Genomic DNA, 14,679 nt, shown 5'->3' on the forward strand with positions numbered 1-14,679 from the left:
AGGGGCGGGACTTGCAGCTGCGGCTGCACCAGCAGAGGGCGCCCGCGGACCGGGGAAGGGCTGCAGCTTGGGGCCTCGGGGGAACGCGAGGTCCCGACGCCCCCGAGAACAGGAGGTGCGGAGGGGCCTCGCCCGCGGCGTCTGGGGCGCCTCTCCCGCTGCCGCCCTCGTCCCTCCGGGATCCCCGCCACCCTTTGCCCCCTCCTCCCCGCAGCCCCCGGGACGCAGACGTGCCAGCCCCGCGGCGGTCACTCAGGATGGCCCCCAGGCTGGTGGCGCGCCCTGGAGCCCGGTCCTCGGCCGCACCCGGGGGCGGGGGCTGCAGGGCGGCGCAGCCGGGCGCCAGGGCCCCGCACTCAAATGGGGGAGGTGGCCCCTGGCCTGGGGTCCCCGCCTACGCCTCCCCCTCTGGGCAGGAAGCCAGGGTCGGCTCCGGGGGCGGGAGGGGGCGCGCGGGCGCGTCTGGTTCCCAGCCTGGGTCGCCACTGTGGGAACCGAGCCGAGCCGAGCCGAGCCGGGGCTGCCTCCCCTCCCGAGGGCACAGCTGCTTGGGGTCGTGGCGGGAGCACCCGCGCGGGAACCGTCTCTTTCTCAACGTTTTATTGGTCAATATAAAAATACTCAAATATGTACAACAAATAAATACGCGGGGACACAATAAGTTACACTGCCAGGAATCCTCCTCCCAGGGCTGGGGGGGATATGCCACCCTCTCGCCCTCCCCCCCCAGGGCCAAGGACAAGTATACAATAGCACTGAACCCCTCCCCCGGACCTCCCACCCTGGAAACATTCACTGCCCGGGAGAAGGGCGCAGCCCACCCCACCCCTTATATACACGGCTGTCCCCCCTCGGCCCACCCCATCCCCTTCATGACAGACCACAGGGACCCCAGGCCAAGGAAGCCCTGGCAGATCCAGGAAAGTCTTGTCACACACACGTACATACACACACACGCACGCACAGCCCCAACTCATGCCTGGACAAGTTGAGGCTGCTGGGGTCCCACATGCCCACGATTCACAGCCCCTGAGCTTGGCAGGGGCCGCTTCCCGCGAGGCTGGGGTGGCAGTGCCCACGCTGTGCCAGACCGGCCCTCCTGGCTGCGGGGGGCCGGCGGCCTGTCCGCGGCAGGGCAAGTGCCCGTGCCGTGTCCCTGAGGTAGCTGGTGCCTGTGCAAAAGTCGGAGCTGCGCTCCCACACTCCCGCCGCGGCGGGGCCCTCACACCGAGGACTCCTCCGGGTTGGAGTCCGGCAGCGGCTGGCGCTGCTGCAGCTTGCGCCTCAGCTCGTCCCCGAGCTCGGGCAGCGGCTGCCCGGGCCCGCCGCAGTCGGCGCCCCCCAGGTGCAGGCGTACGTAGCCGTTGGCGTTCGAGTTCCGCCCGCCCCCCAGGTGAAGCCGGGTGGGGGAAGGCAGCGGCTGGCCCGGGATGCCAGGGGGCGGCGAGGGCGGCCCCCCGCCGGGCTGGCACCGGGCGTGGCCGGGCACGATCTTGAGGGAGCCGTCCGCGTAGTAGTAGCCAACGGGGTCCCAGAGTTTCTCGTCCGTCTCGGGGCCGGGCCGGAAGGGGGTGCTGGCGGGCTCCTTGGGCAGCTCCAGAGGGTACACCAGGGTCCTCTCGGCCGCCTTGGCGCCTTTCTCCAGCTCCTCCCGCAGCCGCCGGCGCAGCGACAGGACGAGCAGCAGCAGCACGAGGCACACGGCGCCCAGGGCCACCACGGCAAGCCACACCAGCCCCAGGTTTTCCAGGGGCGCCCGGGCCTCCAGGGTCAGGGAAGGGCCGGCCACCACGGCCACCAGGTAGCCTTCAGCCGCCAGCCGCACCCCCTGCTCCTCCGAGAAGCAGTGGTAGGCCCCGGCGTGGCGGGGCTGGGCGGCCATCACCACGAGGACCTGGAGGCGGGTGTCGTAGAGGAAGGAGACCGACTGCTCTGCGGGCAGGTCGCGGCCACCGAAGGTCCAGCGGACGTGGGCGAGGTTGGAGGACAGGTGGCAGGGCAGCACCAGGTCCGTGCCCGCCACCACCGTGATGTTCTTGGGAGTGAATCTGACTGCAGCGGCAGAGAGGAGGGGGCACGGGGTCGGTGCAGGAACCCCCGGCGCCCCGAGATCTCCAATAAGTCCGCGCCCCGGCATGAGCGGCACAGACAAAGGGGTGGCTTGAGAATTGGGGTTTGGGAGCACAGCTCACCTTTCCGGCTGCCGTGGAAGTTACAGAGGCCCGAGGTGTCAGAGATGGTCACGTGCTGGACCAGCAAGGCCCTGCAGGGGACACAGGAGCGTCAGGGCCCCGGCCCCCCAGTCCCCTCCCCAGCATGCGTAGACGCCGACTCACCCGCTGTGGCCACCCGAGGCCACGCAGCGGCTGGCGTTGACACTCCAGGCGCAGTAGGGGTCGCGGGCCAGGACGCAGTCTGTACAGGAGCGGTACTTGGCACAGTCTGCCAGGGGCAGCTGAGCCAGCTGAGAGCGTGAGCCGGCGAAAAGCAGCTTCTGCGGGAGAACGGGGCCCAGGACAGTCAGCCGTGCTGCCCGGGGAGGGGCAGCCAGCCAGGGCGGGGGGGGGGGGAGCGTGAGGCCAGGAGGGAGAGGACAGCTCCAGAGGCTCCGACCCGCGGGATGCACCGAGGCCTCATTAGCCACTGCTCCGAGACTGAGAAGCGAGGGCCTTTTCCCCCATCCCGAGCTTGCCCGGGTGGCACTTGCCATCCACGCATCCACCCAGACTTGCTGCCGTTCTTTTGGAGCAATTCTGAGGCCCAACAGTTGATGAAAGGCAGGCCGACGGCACTCAGGGGTGCCTCGAGCAGGCTGGGGTCAGAGATCGGGGGACAGTTGTAGAAGCGGAGGTCAGCACCGGCAGGTGATGGGGCCTTGGTAGGAAAGCTGTGGCAATGCCAGGGTGATGGCAGCCACCGGGGAGGGCTGGCCGCCAGAGGGACTGCTGCTGGGGAGGCCGTGGCTGGGGCACGGGCAGGGGGCGCGGGCGGGCTATGGCCCTGCGGCACGGAATCCGTCGGTGCCCAGGTTTGCAAGGACTCACCCCCAGCTGCCCGAGGCACGCGCTGCTCCCCCGTCCCCGTGCTGCACCCCGGATGCACCCAAGTGGACAGGGGATGGGAGGCCAGGCAGGGGATGGGCCCAGGGCGGGAGTGAGCACCTGGTGGGGCGGGCGCAGGCTTCGTACCTTGCTCGGGGACAGGACCAGGCTGTCCACGGACTCCTGATCGAACACCTGCAGCTCCTCGACCAGGTGGACCCAGGGCCCCAGGGTCACGGCCTTGAGCAGCCAGCCGTCTCCTGAGGGCGGGGCGAGGGCGTCAGGGGCTGCGCCGACCCACGGCCCCCTCCCGGCCGCGCGCGCAGGGGCCGCACCTGTGCCGATGAACAGCACCGTGTAGGTGGCCCCGTCCAGGCCCGCGACGCGGTCGACCGCCAGCCGGGTGAAGTTGGTGTCCTTCTTCACAAGCAGCGGGCGGCCCCAGCGTGGCTGCACCTGCTCCTCCATCAGCGGGTGCTTCTTGATGAACGTGAGCGTGTTGTCGGGCAGCTCCAGGGAGCTGCTGTAGCCGTGGCGCCGGTGCCAGTTGTTGATGCACTGGGGGCGGAGGGCAGGGACGGTCAGCGGGGGCGGCGCGGGGGTCGCGCAGGGAGGGGCAGCGCGGTCCCGCCCCCGGGCACTCACCGAGCCGGGCCGCGGGCTGGGGACCGGGTCAGTGTAGTGGCCCCACTTCTGTGTCTGCTCCCGGTATTCCTTGTAGGGGCCCTCAAACACCCGCTGGATGCCCTCCAGCTGGTACTCACAGACGGCCGACAGGTCCACGTCACCCCTGGGGCGGGGGGGGGGGGGGGACCCGGGGTCAGGCCGGGGACTGGCGCCAGGCGAGCGCGGCCCGAGGGTGCGCCGGCGGCCGGGGACTCACCATCGCGCCCGGAACACCCCGAAGAAGGTGGTGTTGCGCCAAGAGGCGCCCTGCAGCGTGTGCAGCGCCTGCAGCTGGTTGAAGAAGAGCTGGCGGTCGGGGGCGGCGCACGCCAGCCGCGCCTTCAGGAATGTGGTCCACTTCCTCTGCAAGGTCCGCGCGCCCCCCATGTCTCCCTGGCGGGCGGCAAGGGGACGCCGGCAGTCAGCCGGGCCCCGCCGGGCGCACAGGGCTCCCGGCGCCCTCCCCCGCGGCGCCCGGCGGCCCGTACCTTGCAGACGCGAGCCACGCGCGCCACCACCTGCTCGGCGTAGCAGTCGTACTCCACCGCACGCTCGCTGAAGAAGAAGTAGATCTTGTCGTCGTCGCCCGTAGAGCTGCCCACGCTCTCGGGCACGTAGGCAGAGCCGACAAAGTGAGGCTCTGCGGGAAGGGAGGCGGGTCAGCGGGGGGCCCGGGGCCTCGGCGGACCCTGCCCGCCCCCGGCCGGTGCCACGGGGCCCACCGTTGAGCCAGAAGTCCAGGTACTCCGTCTTCATGGTGTAGTGGGGCCCCATGTTGCGCAGGATCACAGGTTCCGTGCCCAGGAAGTTGTTGAGCGTGGCCGAGTACAGCTCGCCGTCTGCGGGAGACAAGGCTAAGCGGGGCCGGGGTGGGGTGCCCCCGGGGGTCTCCGGGCCTGTGCGGGGCAGCCACTCACCCACAAGGAGGCCGGTGTGGCCCTTGGCCGGGTCGTAGGGGCACTTCCCCTTCCCATCGTCAAACTGTCCCCGCTCCAAGGAGAAGGTGAGCGTGTCCTGGGGGTGCAGGAGAGAGACGGCGTAACTGAGACACGGGAGGGGCTGGGGACCGTGGTCCGGGGGCCGGGGAGGCGGAGGACGGACAAGAGATCCGGCGACAGCACTCACGATGTAGGTGCACTTGGGCTGGAAGGCGAAGGTGCCGCAGGTGTACAGGTGGGACGCGTTGTACGGCTGCAGGAAGCGGATGAAGTTGAAACAGTCCGTCTGCGGGGAGAGAGGCGATCAGTCTCAGCGCGCGGGTCCCGGGCGGGGACAGGGGTCAAGAAGGGGGCCAACCACACGCAGTGCTGATGCGCGTAAGGAGTGCCCTGCCACGCAGGGGTATCCCCCGTGTAGGGGAGCCCCACGCGCAAACAGTGCGCCCTGTAAGGAGAGCTGCCCAGGGCGAAAAAAAGTGCAGCCTGCCCAGGAATGGTGCCGCACACACGGAGAGCTGACACAGCAAGATGACGCAACAAAAAGAAACACAGATTCCCGTGCTGCTGACAACAGAAGCGGACAAAGAAAACGACGCAGCAAATAGACACAGAACAGACAACCGGGGTGGGGGGGGGAAGGGGAGAGAAATAAATAAATAAATCTTTAAAAAAGCAAAGGGGGCAGAGGCCAGCGCTGGGACACAGAGCTGGAGAGGGGTGTGACCGGCCAGCAGAAGCCCCGTCCCCGCGCCCACCTGGTTGCTCTTTCCCTTCTGGGTGCACTCCACCTTCTTCTCGGCTGGGGCCTCCCATGAGATCTGAGGGCGCGAGAGGGCAGGTCACAGGTGCGCCTGGAGCACGCGGGGTCAGCACTGGGTGGCCTCCGTTTAGACCCCGGCCCCTGGGGGCCTGTTTCAGCAGGGTAGGAGCCCTGAAGTGCTCGGCCTCGGCAGGCTCCAGCCCCCGCCCCAGGGCCCCCGGGCCCGAGCCCCCCACTCTCAGCGCCCCGCACTCTCACCGCTCCCTGCAGCTCCAGGGCCTCCACGCTGAAGGCAAACAGGGCCTCGCGGGCCCCCACGTACAGGAGCCCCGTCCGCTCCGTCAGCGTCAGGGTCAGGAAGTCCTGGATGCCGGTTTGGGAGAAGCGCCGCACCACAGCTGCCAGCTCTGCAGGGACAGGCGGGGCTGAGCGGGCGCCAGGGGCGCCGCAAGCCCATCAGAGCTGCACGCTGCAAGCCGACGCTGCTGCCCCCCCCCCCCCCCCCCGCCAGCTGAGCCCCTTGGCGGCAGCCCTGCCCCCACGATGGCCCAGCCCTCCGGCCGGGGCCCTGCCATGGCTCCCTGGCCTTTCCCAGCCTGGAGGGGGCACGTCCGGTGGCCGAGAGGGAAGGATGTGTCAGCCGCAGCTTCCTGCCAGAGGAAGCCACAGGGTCCAAGGCTCCGCGCAGGGTCGGCAGCCCCTCCAGCTGCAGAGCTCCTCGGCTCCTGCTCCCTTCCCTGCCCTGCTGCCTGCTGCCCGCGTCAGAGGCAGGCAAGACCCCGGCGGCTCCAGCAGGGCCGGCAGGGCACAGCTGGGAGGGCGCCTTCCTTAGGAAACCTGACCTCTCGCAGGACCCCAACGCAGGATGCCCAGGAAGGAGCATGGGGCACGGGGACGAGCTGGGGTGGCAGGAGGCAAAGGCACCCAGGCCAGGGAGGCCAGGGATGGCGCTGGAGCCAAAGGGCTGGGGAGCCTCGCGCCACCCGGCACACGGGGCAGCCCGGCACTCGTGAGGTCACGTGATTCCCACGCCAGCCCCCAAAAGAGCTGCCACGCTGTCCTCCGGGTCCCCCAAAGCAGCCCGAGTCTTTGGCGCCTCCAGGCCAGCACAGGAGGGTTTCATTAGCCACAAAGCAGAGCCTAAGGGAGGTGAGCTCATCCCCAGGTCCCAGGAGTGCACAGGTGACACAAACACCTGACATCACCTGTTTGTACAGGTGAGTGCCCACGAGGGGGCTGTGGGCCCGCTGCCCCCCAGGTGGACCGTGCACACGCACACACCCGTCCAGGGTTGGCGGAGACGGTTCCTGGGAGCAGAGGGTTGGGGCTAGCAGGGCTCCTGGGGCTTTACCCGATGGCACAGGCCAGCCCTGGTGCCAGCACGCAAGAAGACAGCGTGGTCCCCTCCTTTGTGGAGCAGGGGCAGCCGGGATGGGGCCGGGAGGGCCGCCCTCAGTTCTGAGTCTCAGGGGGCCACTCCAGTGTCTTAGAAAGTTGTGCCACCGGAATTCGTGGGCCGAGCCGGGGGGCAGCCCGAGGCCGACACACACGGGGGGTGGGGGAGGCTCCCCGGCAGCCCCCTCCCCACCCTGTCCTCCTGCCCTCAGGAACTCACCCCCGGAGGACACCGTCTTCCGCGGCACCAGGTTCCACCACACGTCGGCCCCGATGCCAAGGCCCCACAGGCCCGCAGCCAGCACCCAGGTGGCCCAGTGTGGGGCCATGGCCCTGCCCTGCGGGGAAGAGGGGGTCAGCAGCAGGCGCGGAGACACCCAGGAGGGGGCCTCCCGGCGGACACCGACCCCGCCTGGCCTCTACAGGAGAGCCCGGGTGCCCCTCCCACCCCCTACCTGGGGGTTCCTCAAAAGCCCGGGTTCTCCCCCGGGAGAAGGGGCGGCGCTGCGCCAGCAGGAGGAGGGGCCGCTCCCAGCTCCTCCACTCCGAGAGGCGCCCTGGCCGCCCGCCACCCCCTGCCCCCTCTCCTCAACAGGAAGTTGTTCAGAAATATAAAAAGGGGCGGCCCCTCCCCCGCAACCAAAACATTCGAGGATTGCTCAAAATAACTTTGGGCAGCAGGACCTGCCTTCGCGGGGCCGTCGACCCCAAGTCCTAATTCTGGGGCGCCAACCCCTTAGCGGGCCGAGGGCGCGGCTGCCCGGGGTGGGCGATGGGGAGAGACCTCCCCCCACGGGGGCGGCCCGGGCCGCGGAGGTCCCAGCCCCCCCCCCTCCCCCAGCGCAGACAATGGCCCGAGCCGAGCCCCCAGCCGCGCGCCCCAGCAGCCCCCGGGCCCGGCTCCCCGACCCCTTTGTTGCTCCAGAAGGGAGGCAGGAAGTGGTGGGCTGGGCGTGGGGCGGCGGGGCCCATCCTGTCCCCGCGCGGCTCCCGGCCCCGGCCGAGGGGCTCCTCTCCCGGCCCGGGGGAGGCGGCGCTGGGGGCGGCCCAGCCTTTCCAGCCCGAGCGCGGCGGCCGGGGGGCGCCCGGCCGGGACCCGCCGCCCGAGGGCTTCCCAGCCCGCGCCGGGCCGCCCGCGCCAGGCTCGGGGCGCAGGAGCCGGGGACCTGCTCACCCCGGCCCGCCGCCCCCTCCCCCAGCTCCGGGAGCTGAACGCAAACAAAGCGGCGGCGCCAGGAGCGTGGCGAGCCCGGCCTGCGGACGCCCCCTGCCGGCCCCGGCGCGGGAAGGGGGGAGCCGGCGGCCCCCGCCGCGCCCCGCCGGCCCCCAGGCCCCTCCGCCCGGTAGCCGAGGCCGGGCCCCGACCCCACGGCGCGCACCGAGGACCCGCCCGCGCGCCGAAGCCCCCACGCCCAGCCCCTCCCAGAGCCGGGAGAACGGGGGGAGCCCGGGGCGCGGGCGGGACGCCCCCCGGTCGTGCCCACCCAGGGCCGCCGCCCGAGGGCCGGGGCGCCGCTGCCGCGGACCGGGTGGCTCGCAAGCTCGCGGGCCCGGCTTTCCGGGGCGACCCGCCTCCCGGGCGCAGCGGGGGGCCGGGGCCGGGAAACCCGATCCCAGCACCTCGCCTCGGCCCCAGCCCGCCCCAAACTTTCCGTCGCGGGGGGGGAAAGGGAGGGGAGCGCGGGCAGTGCGGGGCCTGGAGCGAGGGGGTACCCCAGCACCGCCGGGGCCCGCTCCGCCGACCTGGCCGCCGGGACCCCGCGGCCGCCCGCACCCCCGCCCGGCGGCCCCGGCTAGGGGCGCGGGGAAGGCCCCCGCGGGGGGACAGCTGGCCCCGCCCCGCGCCCCCAAACCCCGCGGGGCGCGCGCGGCGGCCCTGGCCCGCGCCGGGGGAACAAAGCGGCGCCGCCGAGCCCCGCCGCCCCGGCCCCGCTCACCTCTCCACGCGCTCGGGGCTCCGCGCGCCGCCGCCGCCCGCCCCCGGTCCCGGCTCGGCTCCGCGCCCCCGGGCTGGGCTGCCCGCGCCTCCGCCGGGCGCCGGCTCTTTCTCCCCGGCCGCCGCCGCTCCCCGCCCCCTCCCCTGACGTCAGGCGGGGGGGGTCGAGCGGGGCCGGGGCGGGACCCGCAGGGCCGCCCGGGAGGGGGCTGCGACCCGCCGCGACCCGCCGGCCCTCCCCGCACCGCGCCGCCCGGGCCTGGGAGCCGCGTCTACGCCACCGCGCCGGGAGGGGGCGGGGAGGGACCCTCGGGCGTCGCCGCGGCGGGCTCGGACTCACCCTGTCAGCCCGGAGTGTCTCCCGAAGGCCCTGTGCGGACCAGGCGGCCGGGCTCGGGGTCGCCCGCGGGGCGTGGGGGGGGGGCTTCCCAAGTTGGGGCTACAGGCCGGCGCGCGGGCGGCCCACCTCGGGGGGCGGCATTCGAGGGCTGCGCGCGGGGGAGGCCGAGGCTTCTCTTCCGGGCAGCCGCGAGCGCTGGGGTCCCAAATTCTGCCTCGTTCCTTCGCCCAGCGCCCCCTGGCCCTGGCCCGAGGTGGAATGGGCCTCGCCAAGTCCGCAGGGCCGGGCCGCCCCTGGAGCTCCACACCCCTGGGCCGGGCCGCGCGCCCTTCGGGTCGTGGGGCCGAGAAAGCTGGCCTCAGCCCTGCTGCTCCTGCGAAGGGGGCCGGGGGGGAGCCGCGCGCCACCACCACCGCCGTCAGAACCGCCGCCTCCGCCCACAGCCTCTCCTAGAAGTCACTTGTAGCTCCGGCCTCCTGGGCGGTGCTGGGTGTCCTCTTGCCGCCAGCTGGGCTCAGTGCTGGGCAGGTGGACAGGAAAGCCGGGGGCCCACCCCCCGGGCACCTGGAGACAGGCGCCTGTGCCTCTGGGCTGGAGGCAGAGGGAAGAGGTGCAGGGCCTTGAGGAGGGGAGGGGGGGCATTCGCTGTAACTTTACCCAGGGTGCTGCCCTCCCTGGGGAGGGACCATTTAGGCCTCATCAGCAGATCTGGATGATAAATCAGCCCCGACAGAGGCTTTTGTTCTGGGTTAAAACTTGGCATTTGAGAAAACTGGAGACCAGAGAGGAGTGGGGCTGAGCGGGGAAGTAGCCCGGTTTGGTTCCACTAACAATTGGGCCTTTGCTGCTTCGTATAAAGGCCCCTTCTCCTGGGCTGGCCAAAGCCACATTTCCCAGCTTTCCATGAAAAAATAAAAAGAAAGGCTGTGGCCTTGGAGATGTTGGGGAGAGGGGCAGGCGCAACGGGCACTGGGTGGGCAGGGGAGACGCCCCGCCTGGTTCCAGGGACCCGCCCGGACCTGCACCGGCTGCAGGTGAGCCCGGGGCCGATGCCTGCGCGTTTGGCCCGGGCTTAGACCTGGCAGCCTACCTTCGTTTCCCTGCGCCCTCCTGACCACCCTTTAAGGGGCGTGTGGCTTCTCCCACTTGCCAGGTAAAATGAGTCTCAGAGAGGTTAAATAACTTGCCCGAAGGCTCGTCGATAATTACGTCAGGATTTCAAATCAGGTTTTGGGCTCTCATTTCCTGTCTTTTCACTAAGTCACAGGGTATCCTAACAACTTGCGACTCCAAACAATGCTGCAGTTTCCTGCCAGCCCCCCACTCCCGCCCTCCCCGGGCCCCCACCCGCCTCTAGGTGTGAGGACGGCCAAGCAGGGACTCGAGGCCCCTGGCCCGCTCCGCCAGGCGGCCCCAGTGGAAAGTTCCAAAGGGCGGTTTGGTTTCAGCTGGCAGGGACGCCTTCTATGCCCCGGCAGCATCTGGGTTCCCTGAACGGAGGGGGAGCGGGTAACCTCCTGCTCACCCGGAGACCCTCCCTGCAGGCCAGCCTCCTGCGTGCCGCCCGCTCCCGTTACCTTCCTTCATCTCCCGCAGCGCTCTGTTTCCAGCCCTGGCCATTTTCGTGGGTGGGTGGGCAGGGGATAAAGTTTCCTGCGTGACTACTTCCTCGTGATTCACACATTTACATAGAAGCACAATGGGTAGGAAAAGAGGATTTCTGGGTCTCAAATGAAAAGAAAACTACTAGTGAGGGGAGAGGGCGAGTAAGGCTTGGGTACCAGTCTGGTCTCCCCGGGGCCTTTCTAGCATATTCTGCCGAAGGCCCCATTTCTTTAAGTGCTTGCGGCTAAGACAAGGAAAGACCGAGATCTGCTAAGCAGTCTAAGCTTCTCCGAGGACGCACTGGCAGCTCCGGCCAGCCCCGAGCCGTGGGCCCAGCGGCCCAGTGGAAGAGCCCGTCACCTCCCCGCCCCAACGGGCCACGTGCCGCGACGCCCCTCGTCTGAGCCACCCTCACCCCTGTCAAGGCAGCTCTCTGCTGGGAGCGGGGCCTGGGGCGCAGGCTGGCACACTCCCGGGGACCCGGGGCTGCTGTCGACCCACAGGTGGGGAGGGCAGAGAGCCCGCGCCCCTCATCCTTCAGGGGTCGCGGAGGTGAGCAGGGAGGTAGGAGGGCGACTTCCTCTCTCAACTTCCTCCAAAAGGCGCGTTATCGGAGCCGTCCACCTGGGAAGCCTCTCCCTTCCCAGCCCGTCCTTGCCACCCCCACCAGAAGGAAGCAGGAAAACATCCGTCACCACAGCCCCGGATGCCGCTGTGCCGGAGGCCTCCGTCAGGATATCCCAGCCTGGTCCCCAGGGCTCCGAGACCCGGAAGCGCCAAAGGCCTCGAGGGAAGGCGCTGGGCTGGGCTTCTCGGCTTGGAGGAGCTGGGCCGCTGCAGGCCGGGCGCAGGCTGCGCCCACACGGGTCCCAGGGGCGCCGCGCGCCCTTGGGTGACCTCGCGGCGCGCGACTCCGCTCAGGTTTCAGCCAGGGCGCTGGGGCACCGCGCTGTCACCAACACCTCTCTCGTGCTATCTGTTTCTCTCTCGGGGACGCGTGTGTTTAGGGAGCCAGGAGAGGAGGAGGGCGGCGGGCGAGGCCCCAGGCCGGGGATGAGACCCCCGTTGGGCCGTCCAGCCCTTTCTTGGAGCCAGGTGGGGGCAGCTTCTAGAACCGGAAACTCCCAGGTTCAGCCTCAGGACGGCCTGCTCTGCTCTGCCCTTGGCAGTGAGAACAAAGGGGGGAAATTTCAAAGGTGATCTGCAGGTTTCCAGAGTGAACCGAGGCTCTGAGGTTCCGCCATTGGCTTGCCCAGCGTCAGGACTGGGGCGCCCGGGGGGCTGAGCGGGCCGGCTCCCCCCAGCAGCCCCGCTTCTCTCGGATCCGAGGCAGCGTGGGTGGTGCCTGGGCCACGTGGGCAGGTGAGCGGCCAGAACAGCCGCGGGAGCTGGGCGCAGCGGCCTGGACCGCAGGTGCCCAGGCCTTGGAGCCTTCCAGCACGCTTGGCAGGGGCTTGGGGGCAGACGCGCGTTCTGGGGGACCCAGCGCTGTCCCTGCTGCTCCTGAGCGCGGCCGGAGAGAGGCCCCGGGAGGCTGCATGAGTCCCTCGGCCTGAAGTCCTCTGTTTTGGGGGAGGCCCCTGCCGTTTGGGGTCCTGGCTAGCCTGCCCTAACTAAACCCTGCGGCGGGAAAGGCGGCGGAGGGAAAACGCCAAGTGGTCACGCGTCGACGGGGAGCTGCGCGCTGGCCGCTGCGGGGCTCCCCGCTCCGTGTCCAGGCTGGAGTTGGAGCGGGCCCGGGCCAGCCCAGGAAGCCCTCGCCGCGGCCTGCCTGCCTCCAGTCCCCCGGCAGAACCCCACCCCTACCGGGGACACAGGCGGGCAGGGGGAGAGATGGCTCCGGGGTGGAGAATGGGCAGGAGAAGGTGGGCCCCAGGCTGGGCTTCTGGGGACACAGCCCCCACGGGGGCGAGGGGAGGCTAAGGCCGCACCCCTCGGGCACTCCAGGAGTGGGGTCACGCCGAGCTCGTCACCAGCAGGGGGTCCAGTCACAGCCCTGACCTCGACCTCATTCTGCGCTACCCCCTCCCCCGGGGTGGCAAACACCCGGCCTCACCCCTGCTGGGGGCACAGGGCTGTGTGACCCCACCTCCTCTCAGGAGGGGCGCCTGTCCCTGCCTCCTCCCACGGCTGAGGAGCCCACCCTGCCAGGCGGGCCTCGGAGGCCCCGAGTGAGAAGGGGTGTCTGGAAGGAGGAAGGAGGCCCCGGAGCCACTGGTGCCTGAAGAAGACTTTAACCAGCATAAGCGCCCAGGAGGCCCGGGAAGCCAGAGCTACGGAGACAAGGCTGGGGAAGAGGGACGGCTGGATGGGGAGCGGGAGCTGGGGGTCAGGCTGGGAGGGGAGGGGGAACTGGGGGTCAGGCTGGGAGGGGAGGGGGAGCTGGGGGTCAGGCTGGGAGGGGAGCGGGAGCTGGGGGTCAGGCTGGGAGGGGAGCGGGAGCTGGGAGGTCAGGCTGGGAGGGGCTGAGCTCCTGCTGGGTGGGTCGAGGGCAGTGGGGATGGGGGCCCTCGCTCCAGCAGGCCGGTCATCTGGGTGTCCTCTGGCCCCGCTGGTCACTTCCTCTGGGCCCCCAGCCCTGCTCACTTCCTGCCTGAGCCGGAAGCCCCTGGCGGCCTGGGCGCTCTTCAGCTGTCTTTCCAGGGGCTGAAGTACTGGACCTGCAGCGGGGAGAGAGGCTGGTGAGTCCAGCGGCCCGGTGGTGCCCGCTCCGCCCCAACGCGCCTGGACTGGCAGGGTCCCTTCCACACCCCCGGGGCTCAAGGGCAGACGGGGGGGGGGGCGCGGCAGGCCGTGGGCCTGTGGGCTACCCCCCCACGTGCAGGCCGAGGGGCTGGGAAGGAGAGGGGGTGCCGGGCCGCACAGCCCCGCATCCACGGCAGGTGCTCGCTCCCCACTGGGACCGGTGCGGTCCGGTTCCCTGGGCGCCCCAGCTCGCTCGCGCCTTCGGGGAACCTGAGGCTGTGGGGCAAGGGCGCGGAGGGCCAGGCGAGGGAAGGCGGGCTGAGAGCCCAGGGCACGGGCCGGGCCGGCGCAGCGCCGAGGGCAGGGGCTTCAGGGGCCGCTCCCGGCAGGACGAAGGTGGGGGCTGCTGGCCCAGGCCCTGGCCCAGGGACCTCTCGGCGCCCCCGTCTCCCCATCTGTAGAACTGGTGAGGTCAGTGCTGCTTCGTGGGGGCTGGCGGCGTTCCAGAGCCAAGGGTCTGCACCCACAGACGCTAGGTGGATGCAGCAGCCCTCCCTGGCCGCCCCCCCCGCCCCGACTTTGGAGCTGGGTGGGGGCACCACCTGGGGCTGGCAGTGGACCAGCAGCTCCTGCCAGCGGACGTAGGTCTGGGCGGCCAGGTCCTTGAGTCTGGTCCGGTGCATGGCCTGGGGGGTCTCCCGGATGTGGGTGCTGACGTGCCGGTCCAACTGCATGCACAGCAGCTGCAGCTCGCCCTGTGGGCCGGGCGGGGGGCGGGGGCAGAACGGAGGACGGTTGACCTCAGGCTGAGGGAGGGACCTCAGAACCCAGGCAGGAAGGGCAGGCAGGAAAGGGAGGGGCGGGCCACGACAACTGCGGGGGGCACAGGTCAGTGTCCCTCGGACACACCTTCCCAGCCGCCGGGAGCCTCCCCCTCGTCCCTGCTCCAGCAGCGGGCCGGGTGCCAGCGCAGCTGACGCCAGGTGGCTTGGAAGAGCGGACGTGGCCGGGCACTCCCACCCGGGCCCGCGGCGGCCTCTGGGGAGACTCACCCGCTGGTCTGGGGTAATGTCATGGCAGCTGACCACCACGCCGGCCAGCATCAGGAGGCTGTGGCACAGGTAGCAGACCTGGAGAGAGAGCAGGAGACGTGCAGCCAGTGCCCGCGGGTGGGCGGGTGCCCTGCTTTGAGACTTTTGTGGACCCCAGAAAATCCTGTTCCTAGAGCGACCCCCTTTCTGTACCCATAAACCTCTTGTATGGGGGACCTTTGGGTTGGAATCAGTTAAGGGACCTTTGGGTTAGATTGGGGG

At 70.6% G+C, this 14,679-nt stretch overlaps 2 protein-coding genes across 4 annotated transcripts in view; both read right to left on the reverse strand.

Annotated features, from left to right (window-relative positions):
* Positions 1-585: 585 nt before the first annotated feature.
* SEMA4C (semaphorin 4C) lies at positions 586-9,470 on the reverse strand. 3 transcript variants are annotated; one of them, XM_058278119.2, is made up of 15 exons: positions 9,077-9,470; positions 7,021-7,138; positions 5,664-5,812; positions 5,401-5,463; positions 4,833-4,931; positions 4,625-4,721; positions 4,430-4,546; positions 4,196-4,347; positions 3,925-4,100; positions 3,687-3,831; positions 3,377-3,599; positions 3,189-3,301; positions 2,337-2,494; positions 2,193-2,263; positions 586-2,052 (listed from the first exon to the last, which is right to left on the reverse strand). In XM_058278119.2, the coding sequence occupies exons 2-15, from the start codon at positions 7,127-7,129 to the stop codon at positions 1,223-1,225; spliced, it is 2,502 nt and encodes an 833-aa protein (XP_058134102.1). In that variant the 5' UTR covers positions 7,130-7,138; positions 9,077-9,470; the 3' UTR covers positions 586-1,222. The 3 variants fall into 3 exon arrangements, with proteins under 3 accessions (XP_058134102.1, XP_058134101.1, XP_058134103.1); XM_058278118.2 differs by lacking the exon at positions 9,077-9,470 and adding an exon at positions 8,738-8,839; XM_058278120.2 differs by lacking the exon at positions 9,077-9,470 and adding an exon at positions 8,285-8,354.
* Positions 9,471-12,774: 3,304 nt separating this feature from the next.
* Positions 12,775-14,679, reverse strand: part of FAM178B (family with sequence similarity 178 member B) — an 85,773-nt gene continuing 83,868 nt past the window's right edge. The window contains exons 16-18 of the mRNA XM_058278121.2: positions 14,419-14,496; positions 13,969-14,121; positions 12,775-13,341 (exon numbers count right to left, since the gene is read on the reverse strand). Of these exons, the coding sequence (XP_058134104.2) occupies positions 13,309-13,341; positions 13,969-14,121; positions 14,419-14,496 (264 nt within the window). The 3' untranslated portion in view covers positions 12,775-13,308. The remainder of the gene's footprint in view (positions 13,342-13,968; positions 14,122-14,418; positions 14,497-14,679) is intronic.

The sequence above is a fragment of the Dasypus novemcinctus genome, chromosome 17 (assembly GCF_030445035.2).
Source record: "Dasypus novemcinctus isolate mDasNov1 chromosome 17, mDasNov1.1.hap2, whole genome shotgun sequence".
Taxonomy (NCBI): domain Eukaryota; kingdom Metazoa; phylum Chordata; class Mammalia; order Cingulata; family Dasypodidae; genus Dasypus; species Dasypus novemcinctus.

Excerpts from the sequence above, each read along its gene's own strand:
- SEMA4C (XM_058278119.2), bottom strand. The coding sequence starts at position 7,129 with ATGGCCCCACACTGGGCCACCTGGGTGCTGGCTGCGGGCCTGTGGGGC. Across the intron at positions 5,813-7,020 it reads GAAGACGGTGTCCTCCGGGG|AGCTGGCAGCTGTGGTGCGG; the intron begins GTGAGTTCCTGA and ends CTGTCCCTGCAG. Across the intron at positions 4,547-4,624 it reads CCACACCGGCCTCCTTGTGG|ACGGCGAGCTGTACTCGGCC; the intron begins GTGAGTGGCTGC and ends TGTCTCCCGCAG.